This window comes from Carassius carassius, chromosome 21 (genome assembly GCF_963082965.1).
Source record: "Carassius carassius chromosome 21, fCarCar2.1, whole genome shotgun sequence".
In the NCBI taxonomy this organism is placed as follows: domain Eukaryota; kingdom Metazoa; phylum Chordata; class Actinopteri; order Cypriniformes; family Cyprinidae; genus Carassius; species Carassius carassius.
The window spans coordinates 26,892,592-26,910,290 of NC_081775.1; the positions used below are offsets into that span (position 1 = coordinate 26,892,592).

At 36.8% G+C, this 17,699-nt stretch overlaps 1 protein-coding gene and 1 long non-coding RNA gene across 3 annotated transcripts in view; one reads left to right on the plus strand and one right to left on the minus strand.

Moving 5' to 3' along the window:
* LOC132098031 (TBC1 domain family member 22B-like) overlaps window positions 1–17,699 on the minus strand; it is a 52,307-nt gene that overhangs the window by 23,628 nt on the left and 10,980 nt on the right. For both annotated transcript variants that reach the window (XM_059504132.1, XM_059504133.1), the window contains 4 exons: window positions 17,139–17,209; window positions 12,452–12,580; window positions 10,032–10,097; window positions 8,332–8,446 (listed from right to left, as the gene is read on the minus strand). In XM_059504132.1, the coding sequence (XP_059360115.1) occupies window positions 8,332–8,446; window positions 10,032–10,097; window positions 12,452–12,580; window positions 17,139–17,209 (381 nt within the window). The remainder of the gene's footprint in view (window positions 1–8,331; window positions 8,447–10,031; window positions 10,098–12,451; window positions 12,581–17,138; window positions 17,210–17,699) is intronic.
* Window positions 3,134–3,745, plus strand: LOC132097238 (uncharacterized). The gene is made up of 3 exons (XR_009422701.1): window positions 3,134–3,313; window positions 3,465–3,564; window positions 3,656–3,745. It is a non-coding gene; the product is annotated as an uncharacterized LOC132097238 (long non-coding RNA).

A 17,699-nucleotide genomic window follows, 5' to 3' on the forward strand; every position in this document is an offset into this window, starting at 1 on the left:
AAGTTTGGTGTACTTGGTGATATATAGTGATATTCTCAAAGTTACCCAGAAAACAGGATACAGGTTTAACTCATTTGAAATACTTCTGCTTAATGTTACACTGTCAGAAATACAAAGGAAATCTAATGTATCTCTTGCTCTGGCTACTGTGTATAGACCACCAGGGCCGTATACAGAATTCCTAAAAGAATTTGCAGATTTCCTCTCAGACCTTCTGGTTACAGTTGATAAGGCGCTAATCGTGGGAGATTTTAATATTCACTTTGATAATACAAATGATGCATTAGGACGTTTTCTAACCTAATAAACTCTTTTGGAGTCAAGCAAAATGTCACCGGGCCCACTCATCGTTTTAATCATACACTAGATTTAATTATATCTCATGGAATCAATCTTACAGCTATAAATATTGTACCTCAAAGTGATGATATTACAGACCATTTCCTTGTATCATGCATGCTGCATATCACTGATATTAACTATATGTCTCAGCGTTACCGTCTGGGCAGAACTATTGTTCCAGTCACCAAAGACAGATTTGCAAATAACCTGCCTGATCTATCTCAACTGCTATTTGTACCCAAAAATTCACATGTATTAGACGAAATGACTGACAACATGGGCACTATTTTCTCTAATACATTAGAAGCTGTCGCCCCCATAAAATTGAAAAAGGTTAGAGTACTGTGCCATGGTATAACAGTAATACTCACTCTCTCAAGAAAATAACTCGTAGTCTTGAATGCAAATGGAGAAAAACTAACTTGGAAGTTTTTAGAATTGCATGGAAAAACAGTATGTCCAGCTATAGACAGGCTCTAAAAACTGCTAGGGCAGAGCATATACACAAAGTCATTGAAAATAACCAAAACAATCCAAGGTTTTTATTTAGCACAGTGGCTAAATTAACAAATTACCAGACGCCACCTGATTCAATATTCCACCAACGTTTAATAGTAATGACTTTATGAATTTCTTCACTGATAAAATAGATAACATTAGAAATACAATAGCAAATGTAGATTCTACAGCGTCTAACACTTCAGTTTCATCCATCGCACTCAAAGATAAACTGCAGTGCTTTACAACTATAGGACAGAAAGAACTAAATAAACTTAGCACTGTATATAAACCAACAACATGTTTATTAGATCCTGTACCCACTAAATTACTGAAAGAATTGTGACCTGTAGCCGAAGAACCACTTCTCAATATCATTAACTCGTCATTATCTTTAGGTCACGTCCCAAAACCATTCAAGCTGGCGGTTATTAAGCCTCTTATTAAAAAACCAAAATTAGATCCTAGTGTACTAGCAAATTATAGGCCTATTTCAAATCTTCCATTTATGTCTAAAATTTTAGAAAAAGTTGTGTCTGCTCAATTGAGCACCTTCCTGCACAAAAATGATCTGTATGAAGAATTTCAGTCAGGTTTCAGGCCCCACCATAGCACAGAAACTGCACTTGTTAAAATTACAAATGACCTGCTTCTTGCGTCAGATCAAGGCTGCATCTCATTTCTAGTCTTACTCGATCTTAGTGCTGCGTTCGACACCATAGATCATGACATGCTTATAGATAGATTACAAAACTATACAGGTCCTACCTGTCCGATCGCTACCATTTTGTTTACTTAAATGGGGTGTCATCTCATTTATCATCAGTAAAATATGGAGTGCCACAAGGATCTGTCCTAGGTCCCCTTCTATTTTCAATATACATGTTGCCCCTTGGTAATATTATTAGAAAATACGGTATTAGCTTCCACTGTTATGCTGATGATACTCAGCTATATATCTCAACGAGACCAGATGAAACTTCTAAATTATCTAAGCTAACAGAGTGTGTTAAAATTTAAAAGATTGGATGACAAATAATTTTCTCCAATTAAACTCTGATAAGACAGAGATATTAATTATTGGACCAAAAAACACTACACAGAATCTTGTAGATTACAATCTGCAATTAGACGGATGTACTGTTACTTCCTCTACAGTCAAAAATCTGGGTGTTATATTAGACAGCAATTTGTCTTTTGAAAATCATATTTCCCATGTTACAAAAACTGCATTCTTCCATCTTAGAAACATTGCCAAGCTACGAAACATGTTATCTGTTTTTGATGCAGAAAAGCTAGTTCATCCATTTATGACCTCTAGACTGGACTATTGTAATGCACTTCTTGGTGGTTGTCCTGCTTCTTCAATAAACAAGCTACAGGTAGTCCAAAATGCAGCAGCTAGAGTCCTTACGAGGTTAAGAAAATATGATCATATTACCCCAATTTTACAGTCTCTGCACTGGCTACCTATTAAGTTCCGTATCAGTTACAACTTACCTATAAGGCCCTAAATGGTTTAGCTCCTGCATACCTAACTAGCCTTCTACCACGTTACAATCCATCACGCTCCCTAAGGTCACAAAACGCTGGACTTTTGGTAGTTCCTAGGATAGCAAAGTCCACTAAAGGAGGTAGAGCTTTCTCACATTTGGCTCCCAAACTCTGGAATAGCCTTCCTGATAATGTTCGGGGTTCAGACACACTCTCTCGGTTTAAATCTAGATTAAAAACGCATCTCTTTCACCAAGCATTCGAATAATGTATCTCTTAAATTGTGAGTGTAGTTGCATCTGATCAAATGTGCATTCTTATTCATTAGCTTGGGTCAAACTAATTAATTTTACTTTGTTGGATCAGCAGCTATGCTAATGATGTCTCTATTTTGTTTCTATGTTTTGCCACGGGATGTAACTAGGATTTACACAAGCTCCAGTTTGGATCCAGAACACCTGAGAAGAGATGATGCTGACCCTCAGAGGACCCCAGATGATGCTAACCCTGAGTCAACAAGCAGAACTAACAAATATTGCTACAAGTGTGACTGCATCATACAATAATTATTAATTATTAATAATGTTCATCGTCTGGCTGACTACGTCTTGTATTCATTTTTCTAAAAATCCTGTCATACGTGCACAAACTGATAGTCACCACTTATAAGCTACTACTAAATATTGTAGAAACATAATTTTATGTAAAGTTGCTTTGTAACGATTTGTATTGTAAAAAGTGCTATACAAATAAACTTGAATTTAATTGAATTCTTTAACTTTTCTAAATTATTGTTGTAGTTTACGTTTGTTAAATAGTTACACATCCATGTTAACGTACATGTAACGTTAGGCTATTAGTCTATTTTTCGAGTCATTTGCACATAATGTACATAAAACTGGTTTTGATAATTTTCTCTCCTCAGAAAATCCAGTATGACTTCTCTAAAAATCTCAAAAGGTTCTCAGAGCAGGACTATGTAAGTATTTAATTATTTATTTGACATTGAAATAACTGAAATAGTGTTTCAGATTGGCCTAATCCAAAATTATATATTACTGTGTACACTGTTACACTGAACTGAATTAAACAATAAAAAAGCCACCCATATGTTCTTTTTTATTCATCAGCTAATAAAGAAATGTGGCTCTGCAGTGGACACCTGTGAGGCAGTGGACAGACAGCTGCTGATGTCTGATGCTGGCTGACAATAAACAGACCTCTCTGGACGTAACGTACCCAATCTTTTGCAGGGGTGTAAATAAGTGACTAGTTGCATACACACACCAGAAACCCTTCTAAAACAGTTCTTTATTTACAGTTCTCTTTTTTATTTTATTTTTTATAGAAATTATAACATTGCCCTTCCTGTAACATGATGATCCTGCTGTCCTGGACTGTATATGATGAGTTTGTCCATGTGTGTAGACATATATAGCGTACACACACACATTGTGTACTTAATTAGTCCACAACCAATAATCAATGCACTAATATGACACAAATAATTCCTGTGGTGTTCCTCATTTTTAAGATAATAAAAAAAAATACCTGTGCTAAAGGAATAAATGTCATATTTTATTATTTAATTTTATGTAAATCACTCTTTTTTTCAATGAACAGCCTACACAATCTCAGAACAGCTGTGGTAATAACAGGAGACCCATTTGGTGAGAGCAGCACTGCAGACTTTCCTGGTGGTGAGGAGCTACTTGCTGATGAACCTGCAGACATGAGTTCACCTTACTATGAGTTCTGTTCAACATTATACAGAAAAACAATTAAAAGTACACTAAAGCGCACTATTTTTCTGCTGTATCTGTTGGCCATTCAGGAGGAGATCATGGACCATTTTCACAAGACTGATGATGTGTTTCAGCTGTGTTTTCATCGTAAATCCTAACAATGTTTGTATATTTTGATTTTAAAAAAATGATGTGCATTTATAACACTATACTTTGTATTATATCACATTCTAATCAAATTACAGAAAAAAATAGTTAATGCTAATGCAAGGGTGTTTCTAATCCAGAGTCTTTGGGAGAATGCTAAATTTGACATAGTTCTCTCTTCTGACTGCTGTTATCAGTCTCTGTCAGATTTTTTCCTTTGATTGAAAGGTGTGAAAATTATATTATAGAGGTTTTCATTTTGCTATTTGAGTAAATGAGAATGCAAAAATATATTTGTGATACTCTCCCATTCACTGCTCTCGAAGTTAACCCAACTATAATAACTTATGCTGCTGAGAAACTGGTTTATTAAGCTAAATACATCTATCTTGAGGCTTATCAATTTCTTAAAATGTCCTGTGTGAATTCTCCCAGTCAGTTACCACTATTTAGAACAGGAAAGAAAATGTTACTATTAATTATTGTGTCAAAAATGTAATTGAATTTATTAATTTAAATTGTATCATTGTTTTAGGTACATAAAATGTTTTTTAAAGTTCTAAGATTATTGAGTCACATTTATTTGTTTATAATTTTACCAAGGTGTAAATGCTTTTTTTTTTAAATGTTGTTTATAGCAGTATTAACACTGATGTTTCCATGAATGGGATTGTGATGTGCAGTATTGACTATTTAAGGTGATTATGGATATTGTTGTTGTTTATCAATAAATTGTTTTATATGCATTTGTTTTATTTGTTCAGTTTTTTTTTTTTTTTTTTTTTTTAAATCATTTAAAATGTCAATAGCAGGACAAATAAACCGGTGGGGTGGGGGGTGGGGATATTAAAGAACTGAAATTAGGGAAATGGTGCCTTGAAGCACCCCAGGTGGTTCCTGGCCATCCTAATAAAAGGGTTCCACCAGGAACCATTGAAAGTTCCTCAGAGAACCACCCTCATTTAGAGCGGTGCCCAGAGGCTCTCCAGAGGGTTCCGCCGGTGTGGCGAAGTGAAGTACCTCAAATGGTGCCTCCAGGAACCTTTAGTTTTTACAGTGCAGATTCATTCTTTACTGACTTTTTTTTAACAACTGATTCATTCTTTTTCATAGAAGAAAGTCAGTCATACAGATTTAGATTAAAATGTGATTTTACCTTCATGTCGCTCAGATTTAACACTAAAGGCCATTGCACAATGAGTCCGAATTTGTCACATTTTTTTCACAACTTTTTTTAATATGTGGCTCTAGTATCTCTAGCAATGCATCAAAGTGAGCCACTGACATCCTGAAATAAATGTTGAATTGCCCGTGATAATCGCACTCCTTTATAAGGAGATGGAACTCGCCTTTCTCTATATATTTTATAAATTGATTAAATCAAATATCAAATATTTCCTTTTTTCTCTTTTTAAGCAGCGAGAAAGCAAAAAAAAACGTACTGCTTGAAGACTCCATTTAGTAGCCTACATAATTGCGAATATTATCGCAACGGATTAATCAAAATGCATCTGATTCAGTGTGTAAGGTTTCCGTGTGTGACAAACTTTTATGATGACGAATACGAGAAAATACGGAAATTTCAAACTCAGTGTGCAAGGACCAAGAAACCACAAATTCAGTTCACAAAGCTGCTCTGAATGAGTCATTCACAAAATCACAAAATCAGACCAAACTTTTTTAAGGTTAACTCACTGATTTAATGGTCCAGTCGCAACAACTGAAGGAGAATATTTTCAGTTGATATTTCAATCTCACAAAGCTATTAAATGACTTGGAATATAGTGCACAAGTGGCATGGTCTACCTCTATGGTGCTCTTTGCAAGATTGAAATGCTCCAGCGGCCAATACTATGGAAAAGAGTGACCGATTCATTTTTCACTGATTCATTCAGCGACTGATTCGGTTTTCTTTTATAGGAGACAGTCATATAGGTTTGGATTTACATGTGAGAGAGTAAATTACATATTTTTTTGAATGAACAATTCCTTTAAATAGCCATGTCACTTGACAACTATAAAAAAACCTACAGTTTACTATATTACTGTTGTTTTATGAATATTTTACTTTTTTTTTTTTTTTTTACATTTCCAAACCACAAAAGCAGTGCATTTGTGATTTTACCCTCTTGCGGCTTATTGTTCAACACCACCACCACCACCAAACCACAAACTCGTCTCACCCAGACCATCCATCTAACACTAAAACTGCACCTCGACGGCACAAATAACAGTCCATAAAACCAGGAAGCCAATACATAATAAGGTGAGAATATCACACACCCTCTTCAGTAATATTAAAAAAAAAAAGTGTGTGTGTGAGTGAGAGTTGAGAGACGGAGACAGGGCATTGGTGCTTTACAGAGGAGATTTCCCCGCTGTCCTCTTTGTCTGTCAGGATAAATGTGATGATTTACCCTTTGAGAATATTCCCTCTCTCTCTCGACCACGTCTCTCTCTCCACTTCAAATTCGTCGGCGCATCAATACCAACACTTTAAACCGAAGGGCGCCGTGACTCTCCTTCCTGCCGGCTACTCTTTAAAACGCTACTCGCTGATATTGAGCTAAATGCGAAGCGCCAATACTCTCCTACACCGTCTCTCTCGGAGGACACTCTCAGCAGAAATTTAAAAAGCTCGCAGAGGAGCCCTAGAAAGCCAGTGAGGCGTGCCAGCCAAGAGAAACAGCGCAGAGAAAGTTGGCAAAACGCTGCGTATGAGAAGCAGGCGAAAGCCGTTACAGCCTGCATTCGCCCCGCGGCCTCGACGACGGGGGTGTAACCCGCGTCACAGGGAGGGCCCTAACCTCGCTCTTTTATCTCCCGCTGGCAGCGTGTTGCGATCATGAAGTTCGTTCAGATGTATCGATCGGCGGGTCGAGCCCCTCACCGTGTGCTCGGCACCCTCGCAAACCTCTGTAAACACTTAAATCCAGCCGATCAATGTGGCTCATTCAACCTGCGGCATTGAGTCGCTCACTCACACACGCGGTGAATCCCAAACACACACACACACACACACACACACAGAGCCAAAAAACAAATTAGAGATAGAAAGGCCCTGCAGACTGACACGAAAGCGCCGGTATGAAAATCTGCTTTTCGCTAAATAAGCTTTGTGGAAGAACAGAGGCATGAGGAAAAGACAGAGAGGGCGCTGGGCGAGGCAGACAGACAGAGAGAGAGAGACAGACACGGGAGAAATAGAGAAATCGATTGGTGATCCAGGTAATCTGTGGGTATGTCCCGGTGTTTGCACTGGTGACATTGCAGCAGCGGCACACCGGAGAGATCAATGAGCCTCCTATTGTTCTTCTGTAATCCTTAACTATCCATAAGTAATTAACCTTCACATGAGAGGACAGGAAATAAATATGGAAGGGAGGGGAAGGCCGGCGGGTGGAGGGAGAATAGCAATGAGGACCAGAGCTGGAGAGTCTTTTTCCCAGTCTTTTTCAGTCCGTCTTCATCTCTCCCTCTATCCAACCATCCATTGATAGACAGACAGATAGAATGATAGAGCAATAGATGGACAGAACAATTGATAGAGCAGACAGCATGATAGATAGAACAACAAAAAGATGAACAGAGTGCTAAAACAACAGAAAGAATAATAGAAAGATAAAGAGAATGATAGAACGATAGACAGATGGATGTAACAATCTCTCTGTCTCCCTCTCTCCCCATCTCTCTTCCGTCTACCCTTCTGTCCATCACATGGTCTCGCTCTTTGCTCATCTTCTTCCTATCTCCCTTTGTTTCTGTCTGTCACTCTTTCCATCTGTCTGCCTCTTTCACCATTTGTCTCTTTCTCCATCTCTCACTGTCTATCTTTCAGAGTTTCTTTCAATGATAATTGATATTGTGTATTTTTGTGTCTGACATTTTCACAGGATTTTGTCAGTTTGTTTACATTTACACAACATCATCTGTCAGATGCCGGCCCGTCTGCATCTCTCGGACTCTGCTGGTATATCACACACGTCAATGCGCTATTAGTGGAGCAAACACATCTGATGTGCTCAACCGAAAGAACGCTTTCAGAAAGGTGAAGAATCAGTCTGACGGACCAACTGATCAACTTGGAAGTTTATTAAACACTTACCCACGAATTCAGACAGGAAGACCACAAAAAAGGGAGTGACCAGATCATTAATGCCCTGCACGTATCCACTAGCGGGGTGACGGATGGCCCAGATGAACAGGATCCGCTCAAACACCTAAAAAACAAGATAATATCTCTTAATGATTCATTTCTCAACACAAGTATGATTGTTGTGAAAACCTTTGACAATTGATGTTGCTTAATTCATTCTTGACACTCATTCGGATACTTGTTTTTCCAAATGCAGCTGCATTTCAAGTGCTCTGTTCCTTCTGGTTTCTGGTTTACAAGTGTTGCACACTCCTCTATAAGTTAAAAACACCACAGCACCCCCTGCTGGTAAGCTCAGTTAAAACAAGGCATGCTGGCAACATCTATCCAGAACATCAACGAAATTACAGACACAATTGTTCAGTGTTGAAAGGTTTTTGATTGCCTTTTTTTATCAACCGAACCAAAAGACACAAATGAGACGAAAAGACAATAAGAGAAAAATGATCAGGACAATAATTACATTTTAATTAAAACATGCTGTTGACAAATATGATGAGGGAAAAAAAATGTAGCTGAAAGAACTGAACACTTGTAAACTAAACTGCTTCACTAGGTTGATTTATAAAATAAAATAAAAAAATAAAATGTTAATAGATTTATGTGTGAAAATATTTGAGTACAATAACATGTTAGTTTTTTGTTACCTACAATTATTTTTAATAGGTATAAGGAAATAAAATACTATACAAGACAAGAAAAAATAATAATAATAAAAAATAAACACTGATATGGAATAGTAAGCTCTTTCTTGAGTGAATCTCATGAAACTTTCAAGAATATTTCCTGATCATACTTCACCCCAAAACATGAAATAAACAAGAAAACAAGAAATACAAATTCTGTTTAGCATTAAATCATTTAAATGAGAACTGGAAGAATAATTTGCTTCAACGTCATTGTTTAAATGCATTGCAACAAATGAAATTTTACTGCATTACAGTGATTGTGTATAATTATTAATGCTCGTTTTAAATGAAAAAAAACCCACCATATTACAGCTAATTAGAATCTATTGACAATCACCGCTGAAAAAAATGAAAATGGAAACTCAAAACATCTCTGTAGCATAATGATAATGATTATGGGAGCAAAATGTGATTGTCTATAATATCAAAAACTATGAATAGTAAGCACTTTTCTTAAACGAATCTCATTAAATATTTCAAGAATATGTCTTTATCATATTTCATCCCATTTTATATTTGAAATTATATTTCCTCAATCACAACTGGGAAAAAAAGTAAGTTCAAAATGAATGCATAAAGGTAGTGATCCTTTGTGACAAAATGTGTTTGTCTAGCAAACAACTGTCACAATGCAAATAATGATAACAATAATAACAATGATAATAATTCTAATCTTTTAATAATATGAATTATATTAATAATATGAAAATAATAATGTAATATTTAATATTAATAACAAAATATTATTTTCTAATATAAAATTATTTTATAATTTTCTTTTGATTTCAGGGTGTAAAGTGACCTGGACATGGCTGTGTGTGATTCACTCTCTTATCTTTATGATTACATGAAGTGTGTAATGCCTGCTGTGTGTTTAGACGTCTGTATGACGCCGGTGGGTCTGTCACAGGTGCGCTGTGCAGCGAGACTCAGGTGTTGGTGCCTCAGACGATCACCTACCTCCTGCACCAGCGGCTGCTGGAACAAAGGAATCAAAGGGTTTGTCCTCGGGATATCGATGTGAATCTATGGAGAAAGACACACAGGTGTACACAGGTAAGCTCAAATATACACCCACACAAACCAGTTACTGAATAAGCACGTCAGGAACACAGGTGACCGGGGAAAAAAAATAAGAGATTAAATCAATATGGCCCAAGAGCTCTAAATTGAGTTACATGTGCCTTTTCCCTTCCAGTAAATGGAGGAAACCCATCAGGGCCCAAACTGCACATGCTATCGATCTGGTTTCGTAACAAGCTACACACAAAACCTGCATGAATTCACTTGGAAAGCGAACAGCGCAGCGTCCAGCCGCACATACAGGTGGCGACCCTTCTGTTTCATCCGGTTCTCTCTTATTTTCTTCTCTCTCTCTATTTCTACTTCCATCATATGCTTGACGAAATGGCTTTGTAGTAATGCAGGTCACTCGAAGGCCACCGAAGTGCGGTTTGCGCGTATTCACCGCCATTCCTCGCCATTCCTCGCCCTCTCAGACTGTGACCACACTAAAAGGTCATTTAGTGTTTCTGCCCAGACAGCCATTGGCCAGTCCAACGGTTCTGTACGACCATATAAATCCTTTTAAAGGTGTGTGTCCGATTTGTATTGCAGTAGACAAAATGAGGGGCTGGGAGCCAGCAAGCCCTGAGGAACCGGACAAGAGAGGAGAGAAGGCAGCGCATAGCAATCGACTACCAGTCCTGCACCATTAACCTGAGTTTTACAGCCCATAAGAATATTGATCCCGCCCCGCTTCGTCCGCATTAATAACACACAGGACAAAATCTGGGTGTATTACTACAATAGCTTTCTAGAAGCAGGTGTAACCTTGACTAAATCACTGCGTCTGTAGCCTAGTGGTTAAAAGGATGGTTCACCCAAAAATCTAAAATTTACGAGTCTTCTTCATACGATGAGGTTTGTGTGAGGAGCAGACTGAATTTTACAACAGTATTCACTGATAATCTCTGCAAATGAATCACTGACTCACTTGAACTACAGAATCTATGCAAGTGTTTTACAAAAGGCCCCTGGGCTAAAGGTTGTCGGTTCAAACTCCACAAGGATCGATTTGTGAATTTTAACCGTTGCTCCTCGGAGTAAAACACTTAACCTCAGGCTGCTCCAGAGGGATTGCTCTTAATGGATTGAAGTGTCTGCTAAATCACAAAGCAGAAGTAATTAGCAGTAGATATTTGACAATCTCGACTGCAGTTTAGAAGATTTTTTCTTTGTAATGAAATTAATACTTTTATTTAGCATGGATGCATTGAATTAAACAGAAGTGACATTTATAATGTTACAAAAGATTTTAAGTTCAAATAAATGCTGTTCGTTTGCCCTTTCTATTATTCAAAGAATCAAAAACAAAAGGATCACAAAAATATTAAGCAGCACAACTGTTTTTAACACTGATAAGAAATATTTATTGAGCAGCAAATTAAGCATATACGAATGATTTCTGAAGGATCATGTGACACTGAAGATTGTAGTAATGTCTGCTGAAAATTCAGCTTTGCATCACAGGAATGAATTAAATTTTAAAATATATTCATATAGAAAAGAGTTGTTTTAAACTAGAATAATATATCACAGTATTTCTTACCAATTAAATGTAACCTTGGTGAGCAGAAGATTTTTACCGACCCCAAATTGAAGTTTTAAAGAAGCCCTATCAAATTAAGCATGTTTACTGTCATGTTCACAAAACTCAAATCAGATAAGTTTTGAGGGATTTGCAGTATGAACACTAAATTCAGCCCTTTAACAGCAAAATGGACAGATATACAAGAAATAATATTTGAAAAAAAAAAAAAATATATATATAAGATCTGTAATCTTGGAAACGATGTTATGAGATCCTTTTCCACTGAAATTCCCCCACGCATTATCTGGATTCACGCCATTACAGAAAACAGGTTTGCACATTATGATGTTTTCCAACTCAACCTGCATTTTTTAAACAAATATTCTGGGTTGCTTTCAACATAATATCTATGGATGGCATTCGTGACATGCTGCCCATTAGATCAGACAATGCATTTTCTGTTTACACGCAGTCTGTAATAACAGAAACCATGGTATGGTACATCGACACTACATATATTAACGTACACAGTAAACTCCAAAGTGTTTCAGCAAAACATTTACTAAACCATCCTTACCTAACATTTTCATTGAACACTTTGAACATTAACATTTTTTTCAAAAGAACTGTAATGAGACATTTGGATACTTGTGGACTGATAAAAGTGCTCTCTTACTCCTGGAAATCATGTAGAATCCTAATCAGGTTCAGAAAGGAAGTGGTCAATTTTAACCAACTCTTCCCTTTTTTGGGAACATATTCAGAAGCAGGCTGGTTTGAGATTTACCTGTCTGTACGTGTCTCTGTGATTCTCATCTGTTCTGGAGTGGTAATACTGTTCAATGAAGCCAAAATACTCCTCCCTCTTCCTCTGGAGAACCAGATCCCTTCGCTCTCTATTGGCTGGAAGATAGCCCTGAGAGAAAGCACATGGAAAGAAGAAAATGCTAATTTAATAGTGTTCAGAACAGAACTGTTGTACACCCACTTTCTTCATGTCTTCCAAGTGTATCTTGCCCTGTAACCAAAATATAACCTATAAATAATGCAAACTAAAAGATATTAAAAACAGCAGTATGTAAATTCAGTTCAATACTGTAGTCCCATGAAAGAAAAAATGTAAATAAATAAGCTTTTGATCTTGTTTTTTGATCTTGTTTTTTATCTACATATTGTATCATTTCAGTGAGACAACCTTCTTTGTCATACTGACGTCCGATGTTTAGTGAATGCCTTTCAGAATACGATCCAACTGATTTTATGCTACTGGCTTTTTTGTGCTGCTCATACAAACGGCACTTTTTAAAAGGCTTCTTATAAGAGAAGCAAATCAGACATGTTGCATTTCATTTAAGTTCTTAGCAAATGCTTTCCTTCCAAAGTGCCTTAATGAAAAATAAAGTTCATACACCGCATTATCATTTAGATGCTAGGGTGGTTCAGAGGTGTCCAGGTGGTTTTTAAAGCATTGCTAGGCAGTTGCCAAGATGTTCTGAGTAGTTACTTACTGCTTATTTGATCAAAATACAATAAATCATATATACAATTACATTGTGACATATCATTATAATTTAAAATAACTTTTCTAGTTTAATGCATTTTAAAATCTAATTCATTCTTGTGATGCAAAGTTAAATTTTCAGCATCATTACTCCATTCTTCAGTTTCACATAATTCTTCTTATATGCTGATTTTCTGTCAATGTTGAATACCGTTTCACTGCTTAATATTCTTGTGGAAACCATGAGAATGTATTTTAGGATTATTTGATGAATAGAAAGTTCAGAAGAACTTTTGTAACAATGTATCTTGAAATCTTTAGTTTAACTTAAAAAGTTATCATTATTACTTTGGATTCATTTATTGAACTGTAGCATTGGGTTTCTACTTCAAGTCTATGGCTTTTTTGCCTTTTATATTGTCCATTATGGTGAAACTTTGCCTGTTATATTGTCCACCGAGAAAACTTTGTAATTCAGACTGCATAGAGTAATTGCCTCAATACAGTGGCATGCGAAAGTTTGGGCACCCCTTGCAGAATCTGTGAATTTTTTTTATAATTTTAACAAAATAAGAGAGATCATACTAAATGCATGTTATTTTTTAATTAGTACTGTCCTGAGTATATTGTACATAAAAGATGTTTACATTTAGTCCACAACACACACACAAAAAAATGCTGAAATTATTAAAATAGCCCCATTCAAAAGTTTGGGAACCCTTGGTTCTTAATACTGTGTGTGGTTACCTGGATGATCCACGACTGTCTTTCTGTTTTGTGATGGTTGTACATGAGTCCCTTGTTTGTTCTGAACAGTTAAACTGAGAACTATTGAAAAAACTAAGGGTTCCCAAACTTTTGAATGGGGTTATTTTAATAATTTCAGCATTTTTTTTTTGTGTTGTGGACTATATGCTATGGTGGCCGAGACAGCTCAACACGCTGCAACTTAAGAAAACACATGCAAATTGAAAAAACATCAGCAAGTGAAGAAAACATCTTCATCAGTTTGACAACACAAGTGTTACAAATCATCACAACACATGCATATAACGAAACGCGCTACAAATCCTCACAACACTTGCATACAATGAAAAAAGGGGCTGCAAATCCTCACAACACATGCATACAAGGAAACGCGCTGCAAATCATCACAACACATGCATACAACGAAACGCGCTGCAAATACTTCACAACACATATAAATTAAGAAACGCTGCAAATCCTCACAGCACATACACAATGAAGCATTGCAAATTTATTTTCATTAACCTTGAAATTATATTTAGTTGAGAATATTAAAATTAGCCATCTTAAGTAACATTTTACATTTAATCATGTAATTATTCAGCTTATTTAGGCTAATAATATCCAAAAGATAAAGGAATCATGGTTTAAAAAACAATGAAAAAAAAAAAAAAAAAACTCACCTTTCAGTTCACCAACAACTCCACTGACCAGTAGCCACTGCACAATAAACAAATCGGGTCCGACACTTTTTGAGGTCTCCTTGAAACATTTCCATTGTGGTCAGTGCTATTTGCAGCGCTTTTGTTAATTGAATGTGTTGTGAGGATTGCAGCGCGTTATGCATGTGTTGTGAGGATTTGCAGCGTGTTTCGTTTATGCATGTGTTGTGATGATTTGCAGCGTGTTTCGTTTATGCATGTGTTGTGATGATTTGCAGCGTGTTTCGTTATATGCATGTGTTGTGATGATTTGCAGCGTTTCGCTATATGCATGTGTTGTGATGATTTGCAGCGTGTTTCGTTTATGCATGTGTTTTGATGATTTGCAGCGTGTTTCGTTTATGCATGTGTTGTGATGATTTGCAGCGTGTTTCGTTTATGCATGTGTTGTGATGATTTGCAGCGTGTTTCGTTATATGCATGTGTTGTGATGATTTGCAGCGTGTTTCGATTATGCATGTGTTGTGATGATTTGCAGCGCTATTCGTTTATGCATGTGTTGTGATGATTTGCAGCGTGTTTCGTTTATGCATGTGTTGTGATGATTTGCAGCGTGTTTCGTTTATGCATGTGTTGTGATGATTTGCAGCTCGTTTTGTTATATGCATGTGTTGTGATGATTTGCAGCGCTATTCGTTTATCCATGTGTTGTGATGATTTGCAGCTCGTTTCGTTATATGCATGTGTTGTGATGATTTGCAGCTCGTTTCGTTATATGCATGTGTTGTGATGATTTGCAGCTCGTTTCGTTATATGCATGTGTTGTGATGATTTGCAGCTCGTTTCGTTATATGCATGTGTTTTTATGATTTGCAGCGCGTTTCGTTATATGCATGTGTTGTGATGATTTACAACACTTGTGTTGTCAAACTGAAGAAGATGTTTTCTTCAATTTGCGTGTGTTTTCTTAAGTTGCAGCGTGTTGAGCTGTCTCGGCCACCGTAATATGCAAACATCTTTTATGTAAAATATCTTACTCAGGACAGTACTAAATAAAAAAAATAACATGCATTTAGTATGATCTCTCTTATTGTTTGGAAATTATTCACATTTTCACAGGTGCTGCAAGGGGTTCCTAAACTTCCGCATGCCACTGTAATTGTATAGTATGAGCAATAATAATAGTGATGCTTGCCTAACTAAAAAACACACTTGAAAAAAACAACACAAGCCTCTGGTCTCAAAAGTCAAGAAACAAAAAAAAATCCACAACTCTGGGAGAAACTTCTAATCATGTAGCTACTAAACTAACATGCAGACAGGATGCAACTGTGCTAGTACATACTTACTAGCTACAGATCATTCCCTAAAGAGCAGACAACAAGTGCAGGCTATTTGTAGAGCAGACGTGTAGGCGTGGAACTGTCAGTTAGATCGTTGTCATGACTCTCCATCATGTTTCAGAAAATGGTGTTTTTAAAAGTGCCTTCCCCTCCCATTGTTTCTCAACTCTTGTTTTAATGAGCACACACAGAGTTGCAGAGCGCTTGAACACATAAATGATAACGTACATTCAGAATCCGACTCGATGCAGCTCACGTCTGTTGCTTCAGGCGAATAATAAGTGCACAAACTCTGCTCGTTTGGATTCGCCCCATCATTGGCCCTTCAAAACTTTAATAACGGCTATTAAATTCCATGCTGAAAATCTAAATGACCTTAAAACAGCTTTCCAATGCGATTCCAAGGAGGTCTTGACGAGGTTTGTGTGCTGTAAATCAAGGATTGACGTTGGAAACGTTTACATTTGGTGCGGTAACACAAACGTGATGTAAACCAACAAAAACAAAATGCAACTGCTTCTCTTTACAATCACAATTTGAATATGAAAAAAAGATAAAATGTTTTTTTGTTTGTGTTTGTCACATCAGCATATGTTTGGCATGCGTCTACCTCTGTAATTTTATACTTGTGGAATAATTCCATTTAATCCCCCTAGCAAACAATGCATGAAGCAGTAAAAGCTTGGAGGAGCTGGGTTGGGATTTGCTTGTACAGCTTAGCCCAGAGGTGTGTGTTATTGACTGTGTAAGCATTCGCCAGAAACGCAAATGAGGCTTGTAAAGCATTCTCCGAACATCCACCCACATACAGCCACTACACAGCGGCCCACTCTACCCCTCTGATGATGACAGTCACAATTCTGCTGACATTAAGTGCTCAGCAAAACCAATATTACAAAACAAATCAATAATGCACATTAAACTGAAAGTGGTGTGGAAGTTTTATACTCTCTGTGCAGCCTATGCAGAACTAAAATGCTTGCAGGTTTGTTATGCTGGTTTATAATAAATAAAACATATATATTAAGATATATTAGTAATAATTAGGCATTGAAACCAAGGTCTATTGGTTATGTGTCCATGATAACAATGTAAGCTCAAATACATCTCAGAAAATATTTCAGTCCTTTTCTTCCACATCTTTTCTTGTCATCGCACTGCTGTTTGTTTGAATAGCATGCTAAAATGGACATGAAATAAACAGTAGTGGTAAATACTTACAGATAAGAGTCTCCAAGTGACTGGCCGAACTTCACGAGGGATTCCCGACCAACTATGCTTCCGTAACTCCTCTGTATGAACAAAACACGTTGCAAAGTTAATCCAAAATGACAAATACTTCAGCAGCACAACTGCTGTGTTGTTTCATAGCTAAAGAGGTGAACATCTGCTTTGATGACACATCATACTGCAGTTTGGATGTGAAACTACAATGTCAATGTAAAGCTGCAGGAGCAGAAGGGTGGAATTAAAAGTACATCAGCAGTTAAAACATGTATTAAGAGTTTGTTCATATGCGGTGATAGAAAATCATGCTTTAAATCAACATTCGTCTGCCTTCACAGGACTGGTGACACTAACTTATAGTTCAATCAACATAATCGATAAACAATTATTTTTTTAATTAGCAAACACACTCAGAGTTTTCACAACCATGCCACCTTGAATTATGGTAACTCCAATAAGACAGCGAGCCATAACTGCACATTGATTTTAAAGTAATGGCTGGGAAGTTGACGATTCACAGGTGATGGGGCAATGGCTTGGGATGTCAGCATGATG